The 26,917-nt window shown below is 39.3% G+C and overlaps 1 protein-coding gene and 1 long non-coding RNA gene across 5 annotated transcripts in view; one reads left to right on the top strand and one right to left on the bottom strand.

Annotated features, from left to right (window-relative positions):
• Positions 1-934: 934 nt before the first annotated feature.
• LOC105853670 lies at positions 935-2,102 on the bottom strand. The gene is made up of 3 exons (XR_001145460.1): positions 2,017-2,102; positions 1,370-1,502; positions 935-1,188 (listed from the first exon to the last, which is right to left on the bottom strand). It is a non-coding gene; the product is annotated as an uncharacterized LOC105853670 (long non-coding RNA).
• Positions 2,103-2,138: 36 nt separating this feature from the next.
• TTC17 (tetratricopeptide repeat domain 17) overlaps positions 2,139-26,917 on the top strand; it is an 81,831-nt gene continuing 57,052 nt past the window's right edge. For 2 of the 4 annotated variants that reach the window (XM_004682892.2, XM_012725550.1), the window contains exons 1-5: positions 2,202-2,361; positions 21,474-21,563; positions 23,725-23,894; positions 24,285-24,396; positions 24,639-24,770. In XM_004682892.2, the coding sequence (XP_004682949.1) occupies positions 2,203-2,361; positions 21,474-21,563; positions 23,725-23,894; positions 24,285-24,396; positions 24,639-24,770 (663 nt within the window). In that variant the 5' untranslated portion in view covers position 2,202. Of the gene's footprint in view, positions 2,362-21,473; positions 21,564-23,724; positions 23,895-24,284; positions 24,397-24,638; positions 24,771-26,917 lie in introns of all 4 variants that reach the window. The other 2 variants (XM_004682893.2, XM_012725549.1) reach the window with 2 other exon arrangements.

The following is a 26,917-nucleotide window of genomic DNA, read 5'->3' as shown; positions in this document are numbered from 1 at the left end:
AAGATCATGCCTAATGAAATAAGCCAGAAAGGGGAAATACCAGATGGTTTCTCTCATAGCAGGAATATAATGGAACAGGCAAGAAAATAATGATAATAACGAACAGCTATATACCAGAGACATTTTTGGGGGTGGGTGTGTATATATATATATATATATATATATATATATAAACATCTCATTTAATGTTGAAAAAATAAAATCATTAAAAGCAAACAAAATTACATGGGTTTTCATTCAACTAAGAATTGCATCATACTATAGAGACATCAGCCATCTTGTCAACTACCATCTTAAATTTATATAGACTTTATAAGAGAAAATGTGAAGTGGCCAACAAGAATACTGGGACCCAAGCCTTAGAATAACAAACAATGTTGCTGAGCCCCTGCATGAACATGGAAAAGGGCCTCAAGCCTCAGATGAGATTGCACCCTTGTTATCAGCTACTGAAAATCCAGCCAAGCCATGGCATGGGAACTGCAACAGTATGCTGAACTGCTAAATTTGTGGTAATCTAATACACAGCAATAGAAAATGAACACACAACCAAAGTCTATCACAGGGAAGATGGGTGATTCAGTAAAGCCAAAGAAACTGATTCTGACTCTTTGTGCTGAAAAAATTGCTGGTGCCCAAAATACGTGTTACAGCTTCTCTCACACTCATCCTTCACCCCTGCTCAGCCTCTAAAATCTAGTAAATCTGATTTATGCTGCTCACTGTCTATATGATCTTGGCCAAATACTTAACGAGCCTATACCTGGTGAGTGAAGATTCACAGGAACTCTATAATACCAGTGTTTGTGTATAAGAAATGTAACATGACATTTGTCACAAAACAAGAAATACTAACATGAAGGTTGCCATTACTTAGCAACTTTTGCTCCAAGTCTTTCACTTGGTTGGTGATTCTCTTCCACACATGTTCTATTGCCCTAATTTCAACTAGTAACCTGCCGATATGCCACCAGACTGCACATTGCTCAATGGTCCGACTTCCATACCCAAGTCTACCAAGCAAAAAGCTGGTAAGTCAGGCATGTTTAATGAAATGAAAAGTTATTATTTCAGTACTCTAATAAAAGCTGCTCTCAGAAAAAAAGACAGCAACAATGTGGCCATCGCTTCCACAGCATGGAGAGTTGTTTCAAACATTTGGGAGTGATCTGTTTTCCTGCAATACACCTGCGTAGAGTAGAGAGAAAATCAAAAGCATGAGTCCAAATATAAAACAGCACATAACGCTAGAAGGCGGTCCAGGAAATCCCAAAAACGACATTAAAAGCTCAAGAAAAACAAGGCTGGTCGCTTGGCCAGCGTGTGGGTTGCCTAAAGAAAAGTGCTTCTCAAAATTGACCGTACTTACCGGTCAGCTGGGGCGCTTGTTACAAGGTTACATCTGATGCAGGGAGGGGAGAGAAGATCCAAAACGTGCGTTTCTAAGATGCTGCCAGGGAGGTCCACGCTGCAGGTCTGCAGCACTAACTCAGTTTAGCCCTCTGCTGAGAGAAGGTCGAAGTAGATAGATACAGGTGGCAGCAAGCCCTGCAGGATAGCTGGTTGGAATTTAAGTGCACTCTAAATGCAAATGCGTTCGGATTTCGAAAATGTAGTTCAAAAAGTCTCAACTGTATACATGTCATACAGAACTAATAATAGTTTCTAATGGGTTGAATGAAACGCATTGAGATTTCGCTTTTTCGAAGTATACCTGTCCTCGCGCGCGCGCGCGGCTCGCGCCGTTTGCACTGGACAGCGCTGCCCGTTCTAGCCAAGCGTCCACGCCTGTGAGCGTGGAATCCGAGAACCCATCACTTCTCCAAAGGGTTTCGACAGCATACTTTTTATTCCCCAAACATTTTACAAAGCCAGAAATACAAATAAAACAAAAACCGCGGTTTTGCTAGCAATACAAATCCCTCTTATTTCGGCTTCAGACATTACTTTCGGCCCCTCCAGTTTCCACACTCCCCGATTGCACCGGAAAACGTCCTCCAGAGAGCGGTCTCCCACCTGAAGGCTGCCTGGGCGAGGGCCCGAGGCCGCGCTTTCCCGCCTCCCAAACCCAGGCCGAGAGAGCCGGTCGTCAGCGGGCAGCGCCTCTCAGCTCCTCCTCTTCCAGCGCCGACCTCCCCAAGATGGCGGGCGGCGGGGGCCGCTTCCGCTTCCGGTGTGAGTGGCCGGGCCGGGGGGGGCAAGATGGCGGCGGCAGTAGGGGTCCGCGGCCGGTGCGAGCTGTCGCCTTGCTCCGGCCCAGGCTGGCTTCTCAGTCTCTCCGCCCTGCTGAGTGTGGCGGCTCGAGGGGCCCTCGCCACTACGCACTGGGTCGTCACAGAGGACGGGAAGATCCAACAGCAGGTAGCGGCCAGGGCGCCCCGATCTGCCCAGCGCCCACCCGCGCCCCAGGGGATCCCCCGGCCGGGCCCGGGGCTGTTTGGCTCCGCGCGGCCCCGCCCCCTGCTCCCTTTCCACTGTCTGGGCGTCGCGGCCCTGGCGACCCCGGCGCCGCCCCCTCTCCATTGGTTCCCTGGCCCTCACCTCCGCCGCCCGCAAGTTCTCTACCTTCACCCCTGGGGCCGCGCGCCGCTTGGAGAGGGTCGCTCGGCGGCGGGGGGTCGGGCCCGGGGGACAGTTTCTCTTGCTGGGGCTCTGGAAGCCCCACATTCATTATCCCTGCCTCTGTTGCCTCGCGGGCCCACGCGTCACCAGCCCTCCCCGAGGAAGTAGAAAGCAGGTGGCAGCGCCGGGTGTGCGCCAGTTCCAGGGCGCACCTCCAGGCAGTGGTCATTTAATGCTGCTTCCCCCGTCTCCTCTCCCACTAGCTGAAACTCGTGTCGGGCCGGGGTGCTTTCAGTTTGTACCGTTACTCTGGTCCACAGGGGCTCTTTACAGACAGCACACACCCTCTCCTCCCGAAGGAGTGCATGCAGATCCTGCTGTGGCGTTGCCTGCATCTTTTCAGCAGGAACTGCCCTCTGTGCTTTGCATTATTTCTTTAACTAGTTCCGGTGACCCAGCCCCGCAAAGAGGATGTGCGATTTCCTGGAACCTTGTATTGTGTGTCTGAACTCACTCCTCAGAGAGAGACTGCTTTTCTTATATAACTTTATGATTGCCTGCGCTTTGTGAATGCAGCTAATGCCGGAAGGATGTGTGTTCTATAAAATTGTGCAACTTAAATGACTTTCAACACCTGAGAGCAATTCTGAAAAGTCTGGAAACTTGTGCAAAGTGAAGTATGTGCCCCCAGGCAATTTAGCCCACTGATGTCAGAAGAGTTAACGACTGTTCTGTGAAACTACCAGACCTTCCGATTGTGGCAGGGTGGTAGGAACCTAACTAATGCAGGGTTTACTTTGGTGTATGGCCGTGTGATGACAGATCTTATCTCAGATATGAGTGAGTTTAAAAAAACACAGTGTTAAAGTCAACATTGGTATTGAGGAATCATTACTAGTATGTGAGAAGAGATTGACTTTCTCTTAGGTGGTGTTTTTCTCTGACTTAGCTTAGGAAAAATTTCCTTTTCATGGACATACTAGCTGAAATTTAACATGTGTTGTGTATATTTCTGAAATACTGCGGGTTCTACTTAAGATCAGAATCTTAGGTGAGTCCTGGTGGCATCCACCCTTCTTTTGTTTCCCCAGGATGGTTTCCCCTGAGGCCTTGTGAAGGGAGACATGGAATTAAGTCACTCCTGCTGCAATTTGGGAACCTTTCTCCCATTGGCTCTTCTGCAATATTGTTTTTGGCCACAGCTATTTATACTTTGACATTGACTTCTCCTTCCCATGTATGTGTCCTGCCACTCAGATGAGAAAGTAGCCCATCTGAAAAGTGGAAGCTATTAGAAATGTATTCTTTATATGCTGAACATTGCAATAGGAAAATAGAATCTTCTGTGCTTTTTCTTTCTTAACTAATTTCTTTTTGCACAGCAGAGATACGTATGTATGTATGTTTAGTGGGAAAGGTAGAGGTTGCTGGTGATGTGCCTCAGAAAGGGAGAAACATGAAGAATATTCCGGCTAGTTGCCAAGTTACCCCTGCAGTAGGTGGTTAGGCTTATAAAGTTAGGAAAGCAAGATTTTTTTCCACATGCCTTTGTAAATGACCTTTATTAGTGTAGTTGCCATAGTTTGCTGTGTTATATTTATAATGATAAGGTCAGGAAAGCACAAAATGTCATACCAGAAGAAATAAAGTTGGTGTCTCTGGTGTGCTAATAAGCAGCTAGGGAATTTGGAAAAGCTCAGAGAAAAGCCGCACGTGGAAAATAAAGGGGGAGTTGGATGCCATGGTCAGCCAGAGTTCCATTCTCAGAGCTCTGCATGCAGTACACATGCAGGCTTCAGGTGCTTCCTTTGCATGTCCCCTGCTTTAATAGAAGCATGCCTGCCATGGTTTAGACTCTGTGTTCACTGAGCTGCTGCCACTCCAGGAGTGTTGTCAGGGAATCCTGGCGCTGGGATGAAAGAATGCTCCATCACTAAGTTCCTTTTTCACAGGTCTGATGGGTTCTGCCCAGAGAGACTCCTCCTCTCCTCCTCTCCACCTATGTGCTTTTCTCCCAGCTTTCGGATACCTCTGGCCCCCGGTGTCCCTTGTACCTGGAACCTAGTAGCTGCGCTCTATTGCAAAGCAAGAGTTCTTTACTTGGGTCCCTGTGCTGGAGGAATGAGCTATTATAACCTGCTCTCTAGAAGGACCTACAGTGTTAAGCAGAGCATTGTAAACCATCTTTACAATGATTAACTTCGTTGTAGAGAATAGGCTGCAAGAGCCTTTTTTTTTCTTTTATTTTGATATTCTTTTTGCTTGATTACTATAATAGCAACATCGGTTTGGATTTGGGGTTTTGTTTGTTTTGTATCAAAAGTGCCCAGCAGTCACTGATATGGAAGGTTAAAGAAATTTTTGTGAGTCCCCATACATGCCTAGCCACCTCATCTCACATGAACTCTGTGGAAAACAAATTTATGTTCCTGTTCTCAATTACCCGCTAACAGATGAATTTTTGAAACACTACCAGTTTATTGTAATTTGTATACTTAATTACTTCTAGTAATTGCTTCATAGCTTCTGGATCGTCTCTTTCTTCATTAAATAGGGACCTCAACGTTTAAACTCATAGCATTAAAACATTATTTTCTTGATTACTGTTCCCCTCTTCTATCTTAGACTTAGAATTTTACATTTGGAAAACAATGTTATGGGATGACATAGGAGAGCAAGTCACCCACAGTCACACAGCTAATGAGTAAAAATGCATTTATCGGTGCTCAGTAAGTTTGAACTGCTTCCCCCCTCACATAACACAGGTGGAGAAACAGAAAAGGGAATATGGGACTAAATAAGTAAATTTCTTCTTCTCTTTTCCACCTTGCTTAGCCTCCATTATAATAATGTTATGGTAACCTCAGAGCGGGGGGGGGGGGGGGGTGGACACCAGGGTCCCAAGCAGCTGTGAATTCGCATGGGTACTTATATTTCCTTCTATCAGGTAAACACCTTTAGACACAGCCTTTTAACCGCTCAGAACCAATGCAGTTTCCAACAAACTGATGGTCTGAAGCCTCAGCACTTTGACAAAGATCTGATTGATAAGTGACTTATTCAGCAACTATGACTAAGAAAGAGAGATCACATTTATTTGGACAAATAGGATAAACATCTTTGGTGTTTTAAGTGAAGGAGTGATTTGCTTTAATTTGGGGTTTAGTGATACAGTCCATCTGAGAGAGAGAGTATCTGTGTCATGAAGCAGACACCTTTACTTCGGTCCTTTCAACAACTTGTCTCATAGTGCTGTTTCTATGGTTGTGTTTCTGTGGTTGCCCCAGATGGGAGGGGTCGTGGTGGTTATCCACTAGCTCTCTAAGGACCTGATAAACTTCTGCAGTTTGTCCTAGATGTTGGCACTGAAGTGATTCCCAGCCCATCCTTCCTTTTTAGCTATCTCCCACTATTATAATTATACCCAGGGAGGAGCTCGGGAATATAGAGAATTCCTAACTTTAAATCTTTCCCCACTTTTTCATTGAACAAATATTTATTGACTGCTTATTTTCATCAGCCCACTCTGGACTTAGATGGTATGTTCTTTTCCACTGGCTACTATGATGTGGAATTCTTGTTTTCCTGACAGGGTGAGTGGAGTGCAGCTCCTTCTTACCTTTTTTTATTATTTGTGGTGAGAGGGACTCATTCCTGTACTCATCTAAATGAGTAGTTTTCCGGTTTCATTTTGCACACAAATAATCTGGGGAGTGAGTTTGCTCCCTTAAAGGCAGATTCCTAGGCCTCTCAGATTGTATGATTCAGTGGGTTGATGGGAGACCCCAAGAGTCTCCAAACTCTTCAAGAGATTATGGTGCAGGTGGTCCACAGGTCTTCCTGAAAAACTCAGCTGTAGTTGTTCTTCCTCCAGCTTCTGTTCCCATCTTTTCTTCTTACTCTCTACCTGGGCAATTTCATCCTTTCTCAATATTTAAGTTACAATATATAGTTGATAAGAATATCCACATTTATTTCTACAACTCAAAATTTTTCTGCAGAGACTCAAGAGCTCAGTATTCCCTTCTATTCACACAACTGTTCTCTAGCTACTGCAGGGTATGATGGCAAATCTAAACTCACTTTTTTCTTTTTTTTTTAAGATTTATTTATTCATGCATACAGAACTGGGGTACAGGCCAGTGGTGCAGGGGCAGTGAGAGGATTCACCAGAGACAGAGTGGGAAGCAGAACAGGCAGATCAACAAAGTACACTGCTGAGGGGAGCAGCAGGTGGATCAAGAGAAGTCTACCGCGCCATGTGGGTCACCTACAGGGTAGGTGGGGAATCATACTCATACAGAAGTGGCTCTAGCTTCTTTGTGCTGTGCTTTAACCGCTGCATCACCAGGGAGGGCCTCTAGACTCACTTTCACCCTGCACTGTATCATGCCCTATTTTCCCACATTTATAAGATGCCATTATTCAATATTCACCTACTTTCCCGTGTCATAAATCTAGATGTCTTCTTTAATTCCTGTCTCCCCTCCCCCCTAGATCTTTCAGTTTTTACTTTCTAATTACAGCTTATTTTTTCCCATAGCTGTTACCATTACTCTAATCCAACTACCTAATTACTGTCACAGCTTCCTAACTGCTCCCCCTTCCTCTAGTCTTGTCTGGCTTCCAGTCCATTCTCTGTGGTATAATTAGAGTAATCTTTCAACCTTCCTTGGTTTGTTTGAATTAAAATTTTGAACCAATGACATGGTAAAAATAAATGTCTAATGTTACAAATGTAGTTCAAGAAATAAAGTGATGTTCTTCCACTTCTTTGGGGTCTCATTCCCCAAAGAAATTACCTTTATCAAATGGGTGCATACCCCAGGATATGGCCCAAATGTTTGCCATGTCTGTGATTTGGCCATCCTTTCTCTGTAGCTCTAACTATGCTCATCCTCAAGTCCCCCATCCTTACCACAAATATACATACATAATGGCACTTAATTTTTTGTCTGTCTCTAAATATGTTCTCACTTGCTTTGAGACCTTTGCACATTTTGTTCTTATGAATTGCTCCAATTTGGTTCACTCATATTCTCTATAACTTAAACACTTTCTCAGGGAAGTTTCTATTTGCCAGACTTTTTCTCTGGCTCCTTATGAAGTCATTTGCCATATCATTCATATCTGTTCTCCAGATTACTGCCTACTCTCTGAAGGGACTTGCTGTCTCCCTCTTCTCTACTGTTTCAGTGTCTCTCACATTTCTGATCACATGGGCTACAGTGTTTCTGTGGAATAGATAGTAAAGTATGAGAAGTGGTTCCTGGCTTTTAGGACTTTACCACTGTCTGAATGAAATCTTAATAGTATTCAGTACTGAGATAGTGATCTGGACACTACCCACAAGGAAGCCTCACTTCCAGAAGACCTTTAAAGTTCTGAATCAGCCCTTAGGCCTTCAGGAAACGTGAAAGGGGCCATGATTTCAGAGATTACTCTCTGTTGTGGTCAGGTTGTGTATATAAGAGAAGTCTTCCTCTTTGTTGCAAATGTTATGTTTAAAGGTCACCTTTATTGCAAGTGTGGAGAAGCAACAACAGTCAAGAAAAAATGACTTGAAAGAATCCAAAGGGCAGAGGGGAATTAAATGAGAAAGGGCCCCTGCACCGTTGTGGGGGTTAGGGTGAGCTGGGGCTTAGCAGATGGAGGGCCTTAGAAGCCATACCAGTGGAAACCAGCAGCAGGGGTTCTGACAGGCCAGCTGGTTGGGTCAAAAACTAGGACAGCTTTGCACTCTAAAATATGAGGAGCTAGGTTTGTGCTCCCTACACTTTTTGCTTCTGATGAAATAAATGCTTTTGATGGCAAAAGCACAGGCAAATGGGGAATTCTCAGTTGTGTGGCTCTTTTGTAGCCCGACACCTTGAAAGAGTTGTTCGTGCTCACTGGTTCTCTCCCATTTTAAACTCATTCCAGTGAGTCCTTTGTCCCCACTGCTCTCACCATGATAGCCAGGACCTCCCATATTCACATTCAGCTTTCTGTTCTCAGGCACCTTGTAAAGCCTCTTAGCACCCTAGCATTTATCCTCAGACCTCTTTGAACAGTTTTTTTAAATAACTTCCTGGACATACTCTCCTGGTTTTTCTTCTAAAACCTTATAATTTGTTTAGTTTGGGTTCAGCATTATGCTCATAAAAGGAGTCAGGAAGTGTTTTCTCCTTTTTGATTTTTGGGCAGAGCTGGAGAAGGATGGGTCCAAGTTTTCTTTGCACGGTAGATTAACCAGCGAGGTCATCTGGTCCTGGACTTTGGTTTTTTGATGATTGTTCTAAGGTCTTTCCTTGTGATAGGCTGTTCTTATTTTCATGACTCAGAGGTTGAGTCAGGAGGGAGGTTGTATGATTCAAGAAGTTTGTCCACTTCATCAAGGTTGTCCAACTTACTGGCATACAGATGTTCATAGTCGTCTTTGGTCCCCTGTATTCTGTGCTGTTTGTCCTAGTGTGTCTGTCATTTTTGATTTCATTTATTTTATTTTTTCTCTTATTTTCTTAGTAAGTCTGACTAAAGGGTTTATCGATTTTACTGATTTTTCTCAAAAAGCCCACTCTTCATTTCAATGATCTTTTGTATTGTTTTTTTCTTTTATTTCTAGTCTTATTTTTATTATTTCCTGTTTTATACTGACTTTGGATGTCTGTTCTTTCCAGGTTCCTTAAGATGTACACTTAGATTATTTTTTGAGCTGGGCATGTACTGCTATAAACTTCCCACAGTACTGCTTTGCTGTGTTCCAAAGATTCTAGTCTGTGGTAATTTCCTTGTCATTCATCCCCAGATATATTTTGGTTCTTCAGTGGCCCAATTTCTCTTCTTGTAGTTGCTTTCTGACCTTTTCTTAGTGTGGTTGGAAAAATTGCTTATTGACAATGATTTCAGTCTCCTTAAATTTATTTAGATTTTTGGCCCTCCCTGGTGTTGCAGCAGGTTGGAGCACTGCACTGCAAAGCTAGGCCAAGCTGAGGCTGCTTAAGTGCGAGTTCGATCCCTGCCCGGGAGGTGATCCACATGACGGGCAGACCTCTGCTGTCTTGCCCACTGCTCCCCTCAGCAGTGTACTTCATCCATCAGCCTGTTCTGCTCCCCACTCTGTTTCTGGTGAAGCCTCTCACCATCCCTGCCCCTCTGGCCTGTACCCCAGCCTGTATGCATAAATAAATTTTTTTTTAATTTCTTCAGATTTTTTTGTATCCCAAAAATCTGAGTACACATTTTTCTCAAACCCACATGGATTATTCTCTAGGATTGACCACATACTGGGTCACAAGATAAATATCAATAGATACACTAAGATCAAAGTCATACCTGCTATTTTCTCTGACCATGAAGGGATTAAACTAGAAATAAACCATATGAGGAAGACAAAAAACCCACCTACCACGTGGAGATTGAAACCCACACTACTGGAGGACCACTGGATCAATGAGGAGATCAAAGAAGAAATTAAAGAATACTTGGAGAAGAACAACGACGACATATATCCTCAAAACTTATGGAACACATTAAAAGGAGTTATAAGAGGAAAATATATAGCATTACAGGCTCAAATAAAGAATCAAGAAATAACTCAAAAAAACAACCTAATTTCCCACCTTAAAGAACTGGAAAAAGAACAACAAAATAACCCAAAAGCCAGTAGAGAACAAGAAATAATAAAAGTCAAATCAGAAATAAATGAAATGTATGTTAGAAAAACAGTCCAAAAAGTTAACAAAACCAAAAGTTGGTTCTTCGGAAAAAAAAATAAGCAGGATAGATTTTTTTTTTTATCCCAACACGTGATCTGAATGTTCATGTGCACTTGAGAAAAATGTATATTCTGTGGCTTTGGGGTGTTCTATATATCTATGTCTATAATGCCCATATGTCCTAATATATCACTTAAAACTGATGTTTCCTAACTTCTGCCTGCAGAATTTATCTGTTGATGTAAATGGGGTGTTAACATCCCCTCCCACTGTTGTGTCACTGTCACTTTCTCTTTAGATCCATTAATACTTTTTAAATATAATTTGGTGCATTTATCTTGGGGACATATGTGTTGACGGTTGTTATTGCTTCCTGATAAATATCCTCTATATCATTATATAATGTCCTTCTTAAAAATATTTAAGCTTTATTTTAATGTCTGATACTTTTCTTTTCAACTGCACTCACAAGTCATGGAACACGCTCAATGTCCTTCAGTAGATAAATGGGTGGAGCAATTGTGTCACTTATATTCGATGGAATATTATGCCGCTGTGAAGAAAACTTTTGCCAGTTTAATTACAATGTGTCTTAGTGTGGGTCTCTGAGTTACTCATGTAGAACTCTCTAGGCTTCTTCTGGATGTCTGCTTCTTTTGCAGATTCAGGAAGTTTTTCATGATTATATCCTCCAGTGATTCTTTTTTTTTCTGGTGCATGTGTATTCTCTCTCTCTCTCTCTTTCTCTTTCCTCCATCCCCACACCTATGAAATGAATATTCCCAGAGATCTCTTAGCGTATTTTTCATTTTTGTAAATTCTTCCATTTTTCTACACTGTCTTGGTGAATTCTTATTGCTTTGTCTTCCAACTCATTTATTTGTTCCCTATGTGTTGGCTAGCCCATTGCTGGACCCCTCTGTTACATAATGAAAACAATCTAATGTTTATTTTCCACTGGGTACTTTATCAAGTGTTTTAATGTTCATTGTCCCATTTTATCATCATATAGACCCAGTAAGGTGTGAGTATTGATCGCTGTAGTAATTAAAGAAATGTCGATAAAGCCCTTGCCAGGATCATGCAGTAGGAAATAGCAGATTGTGAACTCAGGCTGTGATTCTAAATCCTGATTTCTTTTCTCTAGTGCTAAACATTGCTATCAGTATGAGAATATAGACTTACTCATCAAGATTTAAATTTGTATTTTTTTAGATCTTTTTTTAATTTTTCAGCTAAGACTATAAAATGCATGGTCATTACTGGAAAAAAGTGCTAAGTTACCTTATTTTAAAATGAAAAGTTTCATGACTACCCACAGTCCTTTTTTTTTTTTTTAAGATTTTATTTATTTATGCATATAGAACTGGGGTACCAGCATGAGCTGCAGTAGTGAGAAGATTCACCAGAGGCAGAGCATGGAGCAGAACAGGCAGATAAACGAAGTATACTTCTGAGGGGAGCAGCAGGGGGTTGCAGGAGAGGTCTGCCACGCCATGTGGGTCACCTCCCTGGCTAAGATCAAACCCACGGTGAGGCAGCTGTGGTGAGCTTCATGGTACTGCGCTTGTGCCACCCAGAAAGGCCCCACAGTGCTTGTTACTAGGAATTATTTAGAGTTACTTGTGTATTCTTCCAAAACATTTCTGTGTATTTGCAACCACACAGATTTTATTAAAAACATACAACTGGAATCATCTTGTCTCATCACTAACTCTCGCTAACTCTTAGACAACTGTGCATGTCAGAAATAAAAAGCTTACACCCTTTTCCTTTAAGGTTGTACAATATTCATTTCCTTAGTACCAAATTGTCCTTTTAAAGGGCTGCATCAGGAGTGTTTGAAAATGCCAGTGTTTGGGATATGTAAAACCTTGCTTAATGACCCAATTCTAGTGAAAGACCATTCATTCCATCTATTACCACTATCTAGTGTTGGAACCATCAGTGGAAATATGTATCCTTCCGTTTAATTTTGTTATCTTCATAGGAAAACTCAACTTTATTATTTGTTTATTTCACACTGCTGAGATTGCGCTACTCAAGCTGATTTTTCCTCTACAGTTGATACTACTACTGTTTTGATAAGTAATTAAGTTAAGCTTCATTCAGTTGTCTCTTTTTAGATCAACAATTCCAGCATGAAATAAGCAAGTAAATTCCTAGCTCTTCTTCACATAAATAATGATAAAGTTGCTAAGGTTCATTTTCTAGTACTGATATTAATGTCCCATTCCAATATGGTTAGCAAATCTACTTTAACTTTGGCTACCATAACAAAATACCATAGAATGGGTAGTTTACGCAACAGAAGTTTATTTTTGCATCGTTCTAGAGGCTAAAGTCCAGGATCAGAGCGCCAGCATGGTTGGGTTCTGGTGAGGACTGTCTTCCTGGCTGGCCCGTAACTGCAGTACACTGTGTCCTTGTGTGGCAGAGAATCGAAATCAGGTTCTCTGGCATCTCCTCTTATTACAGACACTAATATCATCATCAGCGCCCCAACTTCATGGCATCATTTAAACCTAATTACTTTCTAGTGACCGTGTTCCCCATTACCAGCACACTGGGTGTTAGGACTGCAACAGAAGTATTTTGGAGAGCATGGATTTAGTCCATAGCTCCCATTTAACTTAAAATCTGAGCTCATCCCTATTTTATGCACCACCATTATGTCTGGAACTTTGTGGGTGCTTGTATTAGTTTTCTGTTGCTAGTATAAAAATAACCGTAAACTTAGTAGCTTAAAACAACCTAAGTTCTGAAGGGTGGAATTCCCGTCTGTACCAGGCTAAATGCAAGGGGACAGCAGTGCTAGCGAGGTTTTTGGTAGTTACAGGGAAGGGTCTGTTACCTTGCCTTTTGCAGTGCCTACAGGCAGCCCACATTCCCTGACTTTGTCTCCTTATATATATATATTTTTTTAACATTTATTTATTTGTTCATACAGAACTGGGGTACAGGCCAGAGGCTCAGGGGCGGCGAGAGGATTCACCAGAGACAGAGCGGGGAGCAGAACAGGCAGATCTATGAAGTACACTCCTGAGGGGAGCAGAAGGCGGGTCAGGAGAGGTCTGCCACGCCATGTGGTCACCTCCGGGGCAGGCGGGAATCGAACTCATGCGGAAGCGGCTTTAGATTCTCAGTGCTGTGCTTTAACCCGCTGCGCCACCAGGGAGGGCCTGTCTCCTTATATTTTTAAAGCCAGCAACCTAGTATCTCTCTAACCTTTCTTATGAAGTCATACCTCTCTCTCTCTGTGACCTCTATTTTCCACTTTTAAAAATCCTTGTGACTACATTGGAATCACCTGGGTAATACAGATTACACTCTACATATTAATTTAGATAATTTGAGTAGTAAACTTAACTACATCATTTACCTTATCCCTTTTTGCCAAGTAACCCAATATATGCACAGACTCTGAGGATTACAACATGGACATCTTTGTTGGATCATTATTATAGGATCACTAATATTCACTGTTGAAATGAGTGTCACTTCTGAGTTACATGTAAAACATCTTTAACTATACAGCTACACTATTCTAAATATATTTACAAAAACATAATTTTAGTATACAAATGAGAAATATCCATGATTCTTGGTCCAGTATTTCATTTTCATTCCTTGCAAAATTGTAAATGGTCTACTTTATCCATTGTTATTTGTATATTTTTTGGTGTCAAATCAGAAAATGTATGTAGAGCAAAGGAGGCCTGCTGTGTGGTGGCAGGTGGAAACGAATTCTGGTGGCAAATAGATGCATAAGTGCATCTATGTATATGCTCCTATATGTTAGAAATCAATCCTGCTTCAGTAAAAAAAATCTACATGGATAGCACTTTCGTTAAGTTGTTGCTAACTTGCTTATCAGGAAAATGGTAGTTACTTGACATGGATATTGCCGTGAAATTGGCTGCAACACTGGACATGTTCAAAGCTAGATTATAAGCTATAGACTGTGCTTCAGATTCCTAGATTATTTTGTGTGGGTTTTAGAATTCAGTGTTTTAGTTTATTTAAAATTTATGTTTAGTTTTGATATTTTGATATCCTATAAAATTGCAACTTGTTTTTAATTCTCATTAAAATACTAAGTAGGTACTCTAATAGCAAATAGTTTATCTTTAATAAAAATGTTTCCAAATCCTGACAATTCATAATAATAGTGTTTCATTGCTCTCATACAATTAAATGTTTCTAGTAAAATTCTGTTTATATTACATATCAACATTTTGACAATTACAGTTATTGTAAGGAGCCTACATATGTCCCTCCCCAGAGCAGAGGCTGGGCTTTTTATGAACCTGCATTTCTCTAGGTCTCTAAGAAAGTGCAGGTCCCTGAGGGTGAGACCAGAATCCTGAAAGCAGGGTGGCGGACTTGGCCTCGCCCACCCCATCACTGCAGGACTTCATCTTGCTTGCCACTAGGTTAGCCTTACAAGACCACGGTGTGAGGGTTCCATGTCCACATCACTTGGAAAAGGCTGTAAATTGGACTTTCGAGAAGGATTAAAAACCTGAGGGGAGAAAGGCAAGTAAGAAAACACACTCAAGGTTGCCTTTTTAAGTATGTTGCCTAGCTCCACATGTGGAGGTATTTTTTCTCTGTGAATATAAGTAAAAGCTGCAAGATTGTTCCTCAGACCAGAGCTCATACTTGCTGTTTTTCGTAAAACATGTTGCATGCACTGGTAAGTTTATTTTACCAATAAGACCTGTAGATAACACTTTCAAAAAAGAAATACGCTATAAAAGTGATGGCTTCACTGTAGAAAACACAAAGAAAAGAATGATCACCTGGAATCCCACCAACTAGAAACCACCATTCATAAAATATCATATATAGACTGTCAAATGGATTTAAAAGTAGGAACTGAGAAAGTTTGTTAAGTACACAAAAGAAATACAGCTGGCCAACTAAGAGGTTAAAATATATTTAGTCTTATTGGTGGGTTCCTAAGAGTTTGTGGACTGTTAAGGAATTTAAGTTGACTCAGTTATTCTGGGAAAAAAGCTATCAAAAAATGGGCCCTTCCTGGTGGCCAGCAGGTTAAAGCACAGCACTAAGAAGATAAAGCCACTTGAGCATGAGTTCTATCCCCACCCCAGAGGTGACCCACATGGCGCAGCAGACCTCTCCTGACCCGCCCGCTGCTCCACTCAGCAGTGTACTTCATCAGTTGTCCTGTTCTGCTCCCCACTCTGTCTCTGGTGAATTCTCTCACCACCCCCGCACCTCTGGCCTGTACCCCAGTTCTGTATGCATAAATAATTCTTTTTTTAAAAAAGCTATCAAAAAATACAGAAGAGCTGTCCCTTTTATCTAAACATTCTCTTTCTAGGAAGGAAATAATTACAAAGCTATTTGAGAAATGTTAAGTGTAAGGATATTTATCACACTGTTGTTTAAGAAAGAATAATTTAAAACCCAAATTTTAGTTAGTAAGAATCTAGGTAAGCAACTGTAATATATTAACCACTAAATATGACCATTTAAATTTCTATTTTCTAGAAAAGAAGACTGGTCAAATTTAGAGTAATGAATGAAGAAGAGAAGGATACAATGTAGTAGATACATAATCCTCCCTTTTCTGTGTGTGTGTGTGTGTGTCTGTATGTGTGTGGAAATCAACCTAAAATAAGCCATGAATCTAGTAACAGCTTTCTCTGACAATGAGATTTCAAGTTATTTTTATTTCATATTGTCTGTGTTCTCCAGTAGCAAAAAGTTTTTTTAGGCTGAATTTTGCTAGAATTAAATAGTGGCATAAGGACAGAGAAGGCTTTACCTGTAATATTGTGAGCAACCTAACTGTGCCTAAGTAACTGATGCTAATTGGAGACTTGGGTAGTTGTGTCATTTGAAAATGGACAGTGTAAAAGGAGCTTTCAACTGCAACGATGGAAATAGAACAGTACAGCTTCATAAGGAAAGAATGATAATTACATTCATTTGAATATCAGATTGCCTCAGTGGTGTAGTTCTAAGCTGGTAAAATATGATACTTTTGTGATAGTGTTTGTTTTTTGTTTTTTTTTAATAGCAGTAGGATTTGAAAACTACAAGGAATTTTAGAAGTCATTAGGGTGAGTTTTCCCTGGTTATGGAACAGGAAATGAGGCCCAGGCACAGGGGGAATTTGCTGAAGGTCATACAGACCTTCACAATAGCTATAGGGGTGAAGATATCTAATAAATATGACAGCACGCACCTTTAGCAAACATTACCTGAAAGCATAGTTAAATATTGATTGTAGAATGAAGAATACCAAAAATAGTTTGAAAAAACATACAGTATTTAATGAAGTAATAAAAGCTTAAAGAAGTGTATAAAGCAGTGCGGGAGCTGGAGAGAAGGGTGAATTCACAAAGGAAATGTTTTTCAGCCAATCATTTGGCCAAAAAATAAGGGTAAAAATGCACTCCAAGTAGAGGAGTTAACTTGTGCAAAGGACTAGAGGCTTTTTTTTATATATATATAATAATATAATTAGTTTATTTGTACATCATTTATTCCTTTTTCCATCTCAGTTGTAATCCCCGTGGGCTTCCCATCACCAAATCACCCGTGTGCGGTCACCACAGTCCAGTGGGCTTCCCTCCCCCCAGGCCAGAGACTCTTAAAAGAGCCACAAGGATAAGAAGATATTCTAGGCAGAAGGCCTAGAAGAAAATTAGAAAATCAAGATTTCCTGTATTGAGAGTTTTCACCAGAATGTTGGATAAATCCAGACAAGGGGGAAAAATAGTGTTTGCTGAACTCACTATTTTTGTTATCTTCTGTATCTCATCTAAAAGAAATTTATAGTTGTACTATTTTACATTCTCATAAGGACTGTATGGAAGTTCTAGTTTCTTCATATCCTTGCCAAAACTTGGTATGATATGGGTTGTCATTATCTTTTTTTTTTTTTTTTTAAAGATTTATTTATTTATGCACACAGACTGGGGTACAGGCCAGAGGCTCAGGGGCGGTGAGAGGCTTCACCAGAGACAGAGTGGGGAGCAGAACAGGCAGATCGACGAAGTACACTGCTGAGGGGAGCAGCGGGTGGGTCAGGAGAGGTCTGCCACACCATGTGGTCACCTCCGGGGCAGGCGGGAATCGAACTCATGCAGAAGCGGCTTTAGATTCTCAGTGCAGTGCTTTAACCCGCTGCGCCACCAGGAGGGTCCGGGTTGTCATTATCTTTATTAAAACAAATTGCCACAGTCACAGTGAAATTTTACTCTTACAGAATTGTTCTGTATAACAGAATTCATATAGCTAATTTCCAAATACCTGGTCCTGGTGAGTTTTTCCCTGCCATACAGATTTCCCTTATTGACAGTAACACCTCCTTTCTTTTTGACTCTCGTCATTGTAAACATCACTTACAGGGTTAGTAGGAGTGGGAAATGCAGGGTTGTTTGCTGTGTGCGTGTTATGTCCTTATAATCTCCCCCTCTCCCTTTGCTATCACATTTTGCTCTTCTGAATGTTAGATTTTGAAGGCACATACCATTCTTTTTCACACTCTACAGAAGCTTCAAGCTTGCCTTCTATTGGACCTGATGCTCAGTCCATCTTTACTGGTGGAGTGAATGTTTTGTAGTATTTTCAAAGTTGTCAACATACCCTCTTTCCTAATCTGCTGAGGAGGGAAGTATTCTACCGGAGAGAAACTCAGGCTGCTAGGCATTTACTAAAGGTAATTGTCATAAAGTCTTAAAATTGAAGAATGGGAAACTACCTCAATAAAAATATATGTCAGGCTGTAATATTCTGACACCAACACTTACCTGGCACAGCTCCCTGCCATTTGCTGCCACCTCAGAATGGAAGCACACGATGTCAGTGGACGCGACTCTCTTCTGTTAATGATTTTCTCTCTGTATCTCCTCTAACTGCTGTATCTTTGTTGCACTGTATGTCAAGGAAATGAAAAGTCCTTTCTCACAAGTGAGTGTTGGCCAGCCCCATGCTACTCAAATACAGTAAAGCCCTGGTTATCTGGTATTTTTAAATCTAAAACTAAAATTATACTTAAACATTCCTCTACTGTGTATCATTTGTCTCTTTCCTTCCTCTTACAGTTCTCCGAATTCAGTCAAGTACACAGACTGGTTAAATATTTTGAATGGGCATCTCATACTCTCACATCCCTCATCCCTGATTTTTTCCCTACACGCCTCATTTAAAACTACTTGCACAGTAGTTGTGTACTAAATAAGTTCTCTCGATATCTGGTGAAGTTGCCCAGTAAGCAGACTTGGCCTCCATTATGTGGCGCTCTTCTGCATTTGGGCCATCAGCTGCAGGTTTTACATTTTTACTTGCAAAATTTAATGTGCAGTAATATGTCACAAATAATATGTGTCACTTTTTTTAAAAAAAGTTTTATGTATTTATGCAAGCAAGAACTGGGGTACAGGCCAGAGGTGTGGGGAACAGAACAGTTTGGTTGACCAAAATACACCGCTGAGGGGAGCAGGGTCAAGACAGGAGAGGTCTCTGCCATGTGGGTCAGCTCCCTGGCTGGAAATCAAACTCGTGTTGTAGTAGCTACAGACAGCTTCATGGTGCTGTGCTTTATCCTTGCACTGCCAGAGGGAGGCCCATGTCACACTGTTAGCGAAAAAAATAAAAACATTGATGGGCTTTGGGGTTAGATCAATCCATCCATATTCAATTCATTATGATAGCTTTCCCTGCCCAGCTGTTGGAAATATGGACAAATACTATGAAAAGAGAAGCAAAATATTCTCTTATTGAGCTAAACCTAGCATTTTACTTGTATGTTGGCCTTTGCTAGCTTTGAGTGTTTGATAGGGAATTATATAATCTCAGGTGGTTAGATAGTCAAGTAGAAGCCTTGCTATTATACTTTTAGTGCCTTTTAAATTTAGAGTCCACTTCTAATGACAGTTCTGTAGCTCAGATAATTGCAATGTATGGTTGGACGATGCTTCAGGAACAGCATCAGGTTTTCTTCTTGTACCTCTGAGATGGTAAAATAAAAAAAGGCAGATAAATTTTCCCTGTAGTCATCCAACAGTCACTTTACTAAAATGCATAATATGAAAGCATCCATCCAGGTTTATTTCATGGTTTTCTTACTCTTTTTAAAATCATTTTTAAAAGAATAGGTTATTGGCCCTCCTTTGTGGCGCAGCAGGTTAAAGCACAGCACTAAGAAGCTTAAGCCACTTCCGCATGAGTTCCTGCCCCGGAGGAGATCCACATGGCGAGGCAGACCTCTCCTGACCCTCCGGCTGCTCCCCTCAGCAGTGTACTTCATCTATCTGCCTGTTCTGCTCCCCACTCTGTCTCTGGTGAATCCTCTCACCCTTCGCCTCTCTGGCCTGTACCCCAGTTCTATATGAATAAGTAATCTAAAAAAAAAAAAAAGAATAGGTTATTGGTCCTCCCTGGTGGCACAATGGGTTGGGATACAGCACTGCGGCTCACCGCAGCCACTTCAGGAGTTCGATCCCTGCCCCCGGAGGTGACCCACATGACGCAGCAGAAATACATAAACCTTAAAAAAAAAAAGAATAGGGAATAGGTTATCATATTCCTCAAGGAATAAGCAAAGCTATCTTCTGATTTTAAAAGGCCAGTTCTAAAATCAGCTGATTGATGTCATTTTCTTAGAGGTTACCAAAAAAACAGTTTGTTTTCACAGTAATAGAACTTCCTGAAGGGCTGATACGTAATTGTAATTGACAGTCTAACACTGTGGAATAGCAGGAACTTCATTGCATTCCTTAGGTATCAAGGCCGTTGTCTGATTTCTCTGAAATTCAAAACCTCGGTACATGTGTGCATAAGTGTGTGTTGTGTTTTCCTTATTATAAATGTTTTGTGTGTACATCATAAGTAGTTTAAAAACATACAAGTGTATAAAATTAAAGCATGAATATGCCTCTTTTAATTCCACTTCCTATAATAAACCAGTTTTTCATAGCTTTCTGTATATTCAGACATGTATAAATCTGTATCTAACCAATATATACATGTAATCTTTAAACAGAAAGTCACGGTATGCTTAATATTCTTTATTGTTTTTAATTATACATTGTAAACATCCTTCCACGACAGTAAATCTAGTTTTTCTGTATCCTGCTCCTTTGGACAATGCGTGTTCCTATTCCCCTAATGACAGACTTGGCTTCTGATTTCTTTTGCAGCTTAAAAGTGTTACAGTGGGCCCTCCCTGGTGGCGCAGCGGGTTAAAGCACAGCACTAAAAAGCTAAAGCCACTTCCGCATGAGTTCGATCCCCGCCTGCCCTGGAGGTGACCACATGGTGTGGCAGACCTCTCCTGACCCGCCCGCTGCTCCTCTCAGCAGTGTACTTTGTCGATCTGCCTGTTCTGCTCCCCACTCTGTCTCTGGTGAAGCCTCTCACCCTCCGCATCTCTGGCCTGTCCCCCAGTTCTCTACGAATAAATAAATCTTTAAAAAAAAAAAAAAGTGTTACAGTGAGCACCCTTGTATATATATCTCTGCTGACTGCTTGCAAATGTTAATAGGACAGTTTCGTAAAGTTATATTGCTGGGTAAAGTATGGGCACTTTTAATATTTTGATAGATATTGTCAAAGGACACTCCAAACAGTAAGAACAAATTCATAAACCTGCTTCCTATCAGCACACGAGAGTTTATTTTTCTTAATTTCAATAACAGTTGCAAGTTTATGATACAGTGAACATGAATTGTAAATAATACATTTCAAGGTTTTTTAATATTACCTTTGATTTATGGCTTCTACAAATTGCCTTCAAAAATAGGTGCTTTTAGTATTTCCCTTTAGTGCTTCTAACCCTGTTCAAATGTAGAATGTGCTATTATCAAGATAAGACAATCCTTTTTTAAAATATTATTACAAGTATGAAGTATCTTTTAAGGAATTTATTTTATCATTTGTTGCCAAGAAAATTCTTTTCTTCTTGACTATTTTTTTTAATATCACGCAGTCATAAAATTTACTTTAAAAGCTTGCTCTGTGGAACTGGAGTTAAGGGACAGCTTTTGAACCTTACGTTCTCTTTGCTGAAATATACGTGATCACTTTTGAAATACCCCTTGAGTTTTATTGAACACCTAACACTGATTATAATTGTGATTGAGCAATAATTTAAAGCATTTTTAGTTATTAAGCCAAATGTTACTGTAACCTGAACTTTCCTCTGCCTCCCTTCCTTGCTTGCTGCGCTTGCAGGTAGATTCACCAATGAACTTGAAGCATCCCCATGACTTAGTTATATTAATGAGACAAGAAACAACAGTTAACTACCTCAAAGAACTGGAGGTGAGTCAACTTGGCATGAGAAGAATCTTGTATTTGAAGAAAACTAAAGAATATTATTTCTTAAGCCTGATTCATCTGACTTTTCTAGGAATATACTACTTTGGGTCATGTTTTGTAAAATGACATCTAATCAGAGTGACATAGGAGCAGTAGCAAGAGAAGCAGAGCTCTCTAGCCTGGGGCTTATGCTTGACCTTTGACTCATTCTATCCTGGAAGGAGCATGAAGAGAATATCCTTGTTAGAAACGTTTGGGTAAATTTTGAAATGGAAGAAGGGTTTTAATACCCTATAAAACTGCAATTTTTTGTTAGGGTCATGTTATAAATGAGGTGAAGAGCATTAATGACTTTGTACCTTGAACACTTTAAATTTATTAGAACTAATGTTACCCGATTTTTGTTTTGTTTTGTTTTGGCTCTGATTCCCAAAACTGATTTTGCTCAGTAACAAACATAATAGTTATTTGCAGAATAGGGTTTTTTCTCACAAAATCTCTGGGTAATAATAATTTACAATGTAAATTGAATCCAAATTTTGCTAAGCTGTAGAAAAAGTAAATCAGTTTGCAGAATTAGATAGAGAAAATTGTTAGCTCTAAAAGAAGCTTTAATAAGAATATAATCAGAAAATTTGAGATCTGAAAGAAATCATAAAGATCATTCTTATTTTAGAAGTAAGGAAACAATTAGACCTAAAGACTTCACAGTGAATTGCCTAATTATGCAAAACCGGTTGTGACCGAACCAAAGGCCTATCGCTTGTCTATGAAGGTAGTTAAGCCAGGTAACTTAATTTTCCAGTTATATAAAAAAAAGTTTTAAATGCTCTAGTTCCTTTGGGCTGCTGTAACAACTTACTGTGTAATAGATAACTTCTAAACAAGAGAAATTAATTTCTTACAGTGCTGAACATTAGGAAGTGCAAAATCAAGGTTCCTGCATAGTTGCCTTACTGTGAGGACCCTGGCTTATTGCTGGAAGCTTCTTACTGATCCTCACATCATTGTTTCTCTCACGTGTAACCCCCAGAATATCCTATAATTATGTTTTAAAAAACATGATGTTTATGAGATTTGTTTCCAATGATTGGTTTAGCTCTAAATTGGTCATATACAAGGGATGTATAAAAATGTATTTACCCATTTCCTAAAAACCTTTGCGTTGCTGAAAAGTTGCTTGTTTTGTTTTTTTGCTATGAAAGGTAAAACATTCTTTTATTTCCTGTGCACATATGTAAAAAATCCTGCAGGGTTAGAAGTACGGGATTATAAGGGATACATCTGTTCTGTTTTCTTTAGACTCTGCCAATTTATTCTTCAAAGTACTAATAACTAAAATTCTACCAACAGATTTTAATAATACCCTTATCCTCACAGACAGCATTTGGTTTTGTCACACAATTTAGTGTATGCCAATCTAAAGGGAATAAGATGTTATCTTCTTACAATTGTCGAAGCAAACTATATTACTACTAACTAGTTTACTGCTCTTCCACATGAAAGGATTATACATTACTGTCCTTGTTTGACTTATGTGTGGCCAATATAACTTGCTTTGGGCAATGTAACACGAGGCAATGTAACAAGGTGCTGTCTTGATTCTTCTGGAGGGTCTTTAACTTTTTTTTTTTACCTTTTAAAAGTTCTGAAGTTGAGTATGCCAAAAGTGATAAGAGATGATAGATATGGGTGGTAGAAATAAGACCATGTATGTAATAGTGCCTCTATATGCTTGAAAAAAAGTTACAAGTGGCAGGAATTCACCTAGAATGCAGGGCATTAGAGGAGGCATTTCCAGGCAGCAGTATCAGCACGCTAGGTGTCTAGAAGGACTGAGATCTGAGGTGTTTGGACAGTTCAAGGTGGGATTAATTACTGAATCATTTGGTTCTAGGGAACAAAGATGATAAATACAACTTTATAGGTGGTCAGACATATTGTTCAGGCCTTTTGCCGATATTAAAAATGTCACATTGTTACTTTCTGTATGTGGACATCATATTGATGTCACCTAAGTTAACGGTGCATGTATCAGAATCCTTGTCTTCATCCACCGAGGATTCTCTGAATTCTTCAATGTTCATTTAATTCTTTTTTATTATATGTGGTATCTAGACTGAATTGTTTGAAAATAAGAAAAATCTTATTTTCTTCTGAACAGAAGCAATTAGTTGCTCAGAAAATTCATATAGAAGAAAATGAGGACAGAGACACAGGGTTGGAACAGAGACATAATAAGGAGGATCCAGACTGCATCAAAGCCAAGGTGCCTTTAGGGGACCTGGACCTGTATGATGGCACATACATAACTTTGGAGAGCAAAGACATCAGGTAAAAAATTCTCTTTCCAAAAATAAAATTACATTTTCCTGAGCAGATCTTTCTCAAATTGATAAGAAATTATTCCTCTAATGATAGTGTTAATCGCAGATGAGTTTACTGGAATCCAAAAGTTTAAAATAGGTACTGAGTGTGGAGAAGACTTCATTGGTTTAACATTTCTAGAAGGAATGTAGTAGAATCATAACAGCCTTTTTAAAGTCTTGATCTTAATGTTCTGTGATCTGTTACTATTTTCCTCTTGATTTATTTCCTCTAATTTGAACTTCTAAAATATTTGACACTAACTACTATGTGCAAAGGTATAAGTGTCAATAGTAATTGTAAATTTGACATTTTTTACCTCTCACTCATTTTGTGCTTTCTGCACCTTGATTTTAGTCCTGAAGATTATATAGACACAGAATCTCCTGTCCCTCCAGATCCAGAGCAACCTGATTGTACTAAAATTTTAGAACTTCCATATAGTATACATGCTTTTCAGCACTTGCGTGTAAGTAGAGATATTTGGGTTTTGGGGAATTGTTGGTAGCTTTTGTTTTTGCATTTTTTCTTTGATTTAACCTCTTTGTTATAAATATTCATTTCCCCCCCTCTCCTTCCTAACAGCTTTATAACTTTACAAGCATCTATTAAAATTCTTTCAAGGTAGATACTATAAGACATCAAATTATTTATGCCTTTTATTGTCTCACAGTCTCCTTTTTTGTGTGTTTTTCATTTTGTCCTTTTCAGGGTGTACAAGAAAGAGTTAATCTTTCTGCACCTTTATTACCTAAAGAAGATCCAATCTTCACGTATTTATCTAAGCGATTAGGAAGGAGTATAGATGACATAGGTCACCTCATTCATGAAGGCCTACAGAAGGTACGTCATCTGTGACTTCACAGGATCCTATGTGAGCAGAAGATGTTTTTTTCTCTCAGAAAACAACCTAACAGCTTGTTTTTGTCTAGAGAGTGATTTGTAAATCATTATTACATTAATGTAAACTACATAGCACAAAGTAGGGTAGAAACATCGATAGATCGGTTCCCTTTACCAGGAAGAGATGTCAGAGATTTTTACTTGAAATAATTCATGAAAAAAAAATTACAAAGTAATGTAAACAAGGTTTGTAGTTTAGATGTTATATTTGAGTATGAAAGGAAACTCAGTGTTAATGTTTTTGTTTTTTATCTGCACAATATACAGGTCGTTATCGGTGTTTCTGAACAAGGAAAAAATCACTACCAACAATAAAATCTTGAAGGGAACATCTACTTTTAAAAAATGAAATAGGAAATTATATAACAAGACCCAAGAAATTTAAGAAGTATAAAATGTAGCAGAGTTTCTAAACAGTATTATAATGGTATTAAGTTAAATGTATAATTGGAATATTTATATATATCATTCACATAGACGGCAATAAATTTATGTTCAAAAATGTATGATTGTTTTTGTAGCTAATTTATCAGTTTCATCTTGTTTTTCTGACGGTCACGTAAAACATTACATCCCCAGAACTTAATGACTAATAAGGGAAACTGACCTATTATTTAAAATATCCTTCAAAGAATGATTAGTTGAAAATAGATCATAGTGGTAAGTGCTCCTTAGAAATTAAAATTGAGGCTAGTTGGGTGACTACTTTAGACAGCACAGTCGGGGTTTTCCTATTGGGAAACAAGAAATTTAAGCACATATCTGAATGACAGAAAGAGATTGAAAGTCCTTGGACTAGGAAGAACATTAGGCTCTGCTGCTCAGTGAGCTCAGTGTGTTTTAGTCAGGGCAGGGTTGGGGGAAGAGGAGGAATCCAGTCTAAGTCCTCACTCTTTGACTTGAAGGAGTAGAATTGGAATTGGAAAGGAGTAGATAAAATTCTGTTTTGGCCATGTTAAATGTGATAAAGAATAAAGATAAAGAAAATAGTTAGTTGTGGAGTATTTATAGCATTGGTGCTGGATAGGGTCATCTGGCAGAAAGTGAGTTTGAGACTACTCTGATTCCTGGGTCCTCCCACATTTAGTTCAGTGAGGGGCAAGCACCAGCAAAAGAGACCACAATGGGTGTTCAAAAGGATGTGGTATCCTAAGAACTAAGAGAAAAAGGAAAGTGTACATAAGGAGAGCATAATTAGCTTGGCATTTGAGCACTTACAGATTTGGAGGGAAGAGCTTACGAGAATTCTTAGAGAAAGATTTCTCTCTGAGTAATGTATTCTGATAGGTAGAGTGGTCTGCTTGTTGTGATGCTTTCAGTAGTTCATGTAGAGTTTTTCATTGATCTTTTTCCCAATTAACAATATAAAGTCTGAAAATAAGAGATAAAATCAAAGCATGTATTGATATGAAAGCAAACTTTGTCAAAAGGCTATTAAAAAGAAGACTGAAATATGTCTCGTGTCTACATTGTGTAAGAATATCATACCCCTTCAACTACATATTGTGCTAATACCATTAATTGCATCAGTCAAAAGTCCTACTTTCCTTGAGGATTAATACACAATTATACTTAGTGTTTACTCAAAAATAACATCTTAAAATGAGAGTTTTTTTTTATTTTTATGCAGGTTTATATTTTTTTTTATTATTACAAAGTCTAGAAAGTTATTTTTTAAATCTAGAAAAGGAAAAGGAAAATTTTTAATCTAAAAATTCAGTTAGTTTTTATTATGTTTTTTTTTGTATTTTTCCTTTTATACAGTTTCAAAGTTAAAATTTGATTATTTTCATAGATTAATTTTAAATACTGGAATTGTGTGGATCAAAGGGAACTCACATTTTTAAGATTTTTTTTTTTTACATATAAGTTGGAAATTGTCCCCAGAATTGCTGTCCTTACTTAACATTTTCACAGTTGATATCTCAAGTTAATATACACTATATCCATTGGTGAGTATTGGCACTCTTTTACATCTTTGCCAATTTGTACAAGAAAATTTTATCTTATTAATTTCTGTCCTTTAAGTTTCATATCATTTCTATGCTAGTTACCAGTGTTTCATGTTTTTTAAATTTTCTGTGTTT

The sequence above is a fragment of the Condylura cristata genome, unplaced genomic scaffold (genome assembly GCF_000260355.1).
Source record: "Condylura cristata isolate star-nosed mole 26May11 unplaced genomic scaffold, ConCri1.0 scaffold00015, whole genome shotgun sequence".
Taxonomy (NCBI): Eukaryota; Metazoa; Chordata; class Mammalia; order Eulipotyphla; family Talpidae; genus Condylura; species Condylura cristata.
The sequence above is the reverse complement of the archived record's forward strand: the minus strand, read 5'-3'. Positions and strand labels throughout refer to the sequence as shown.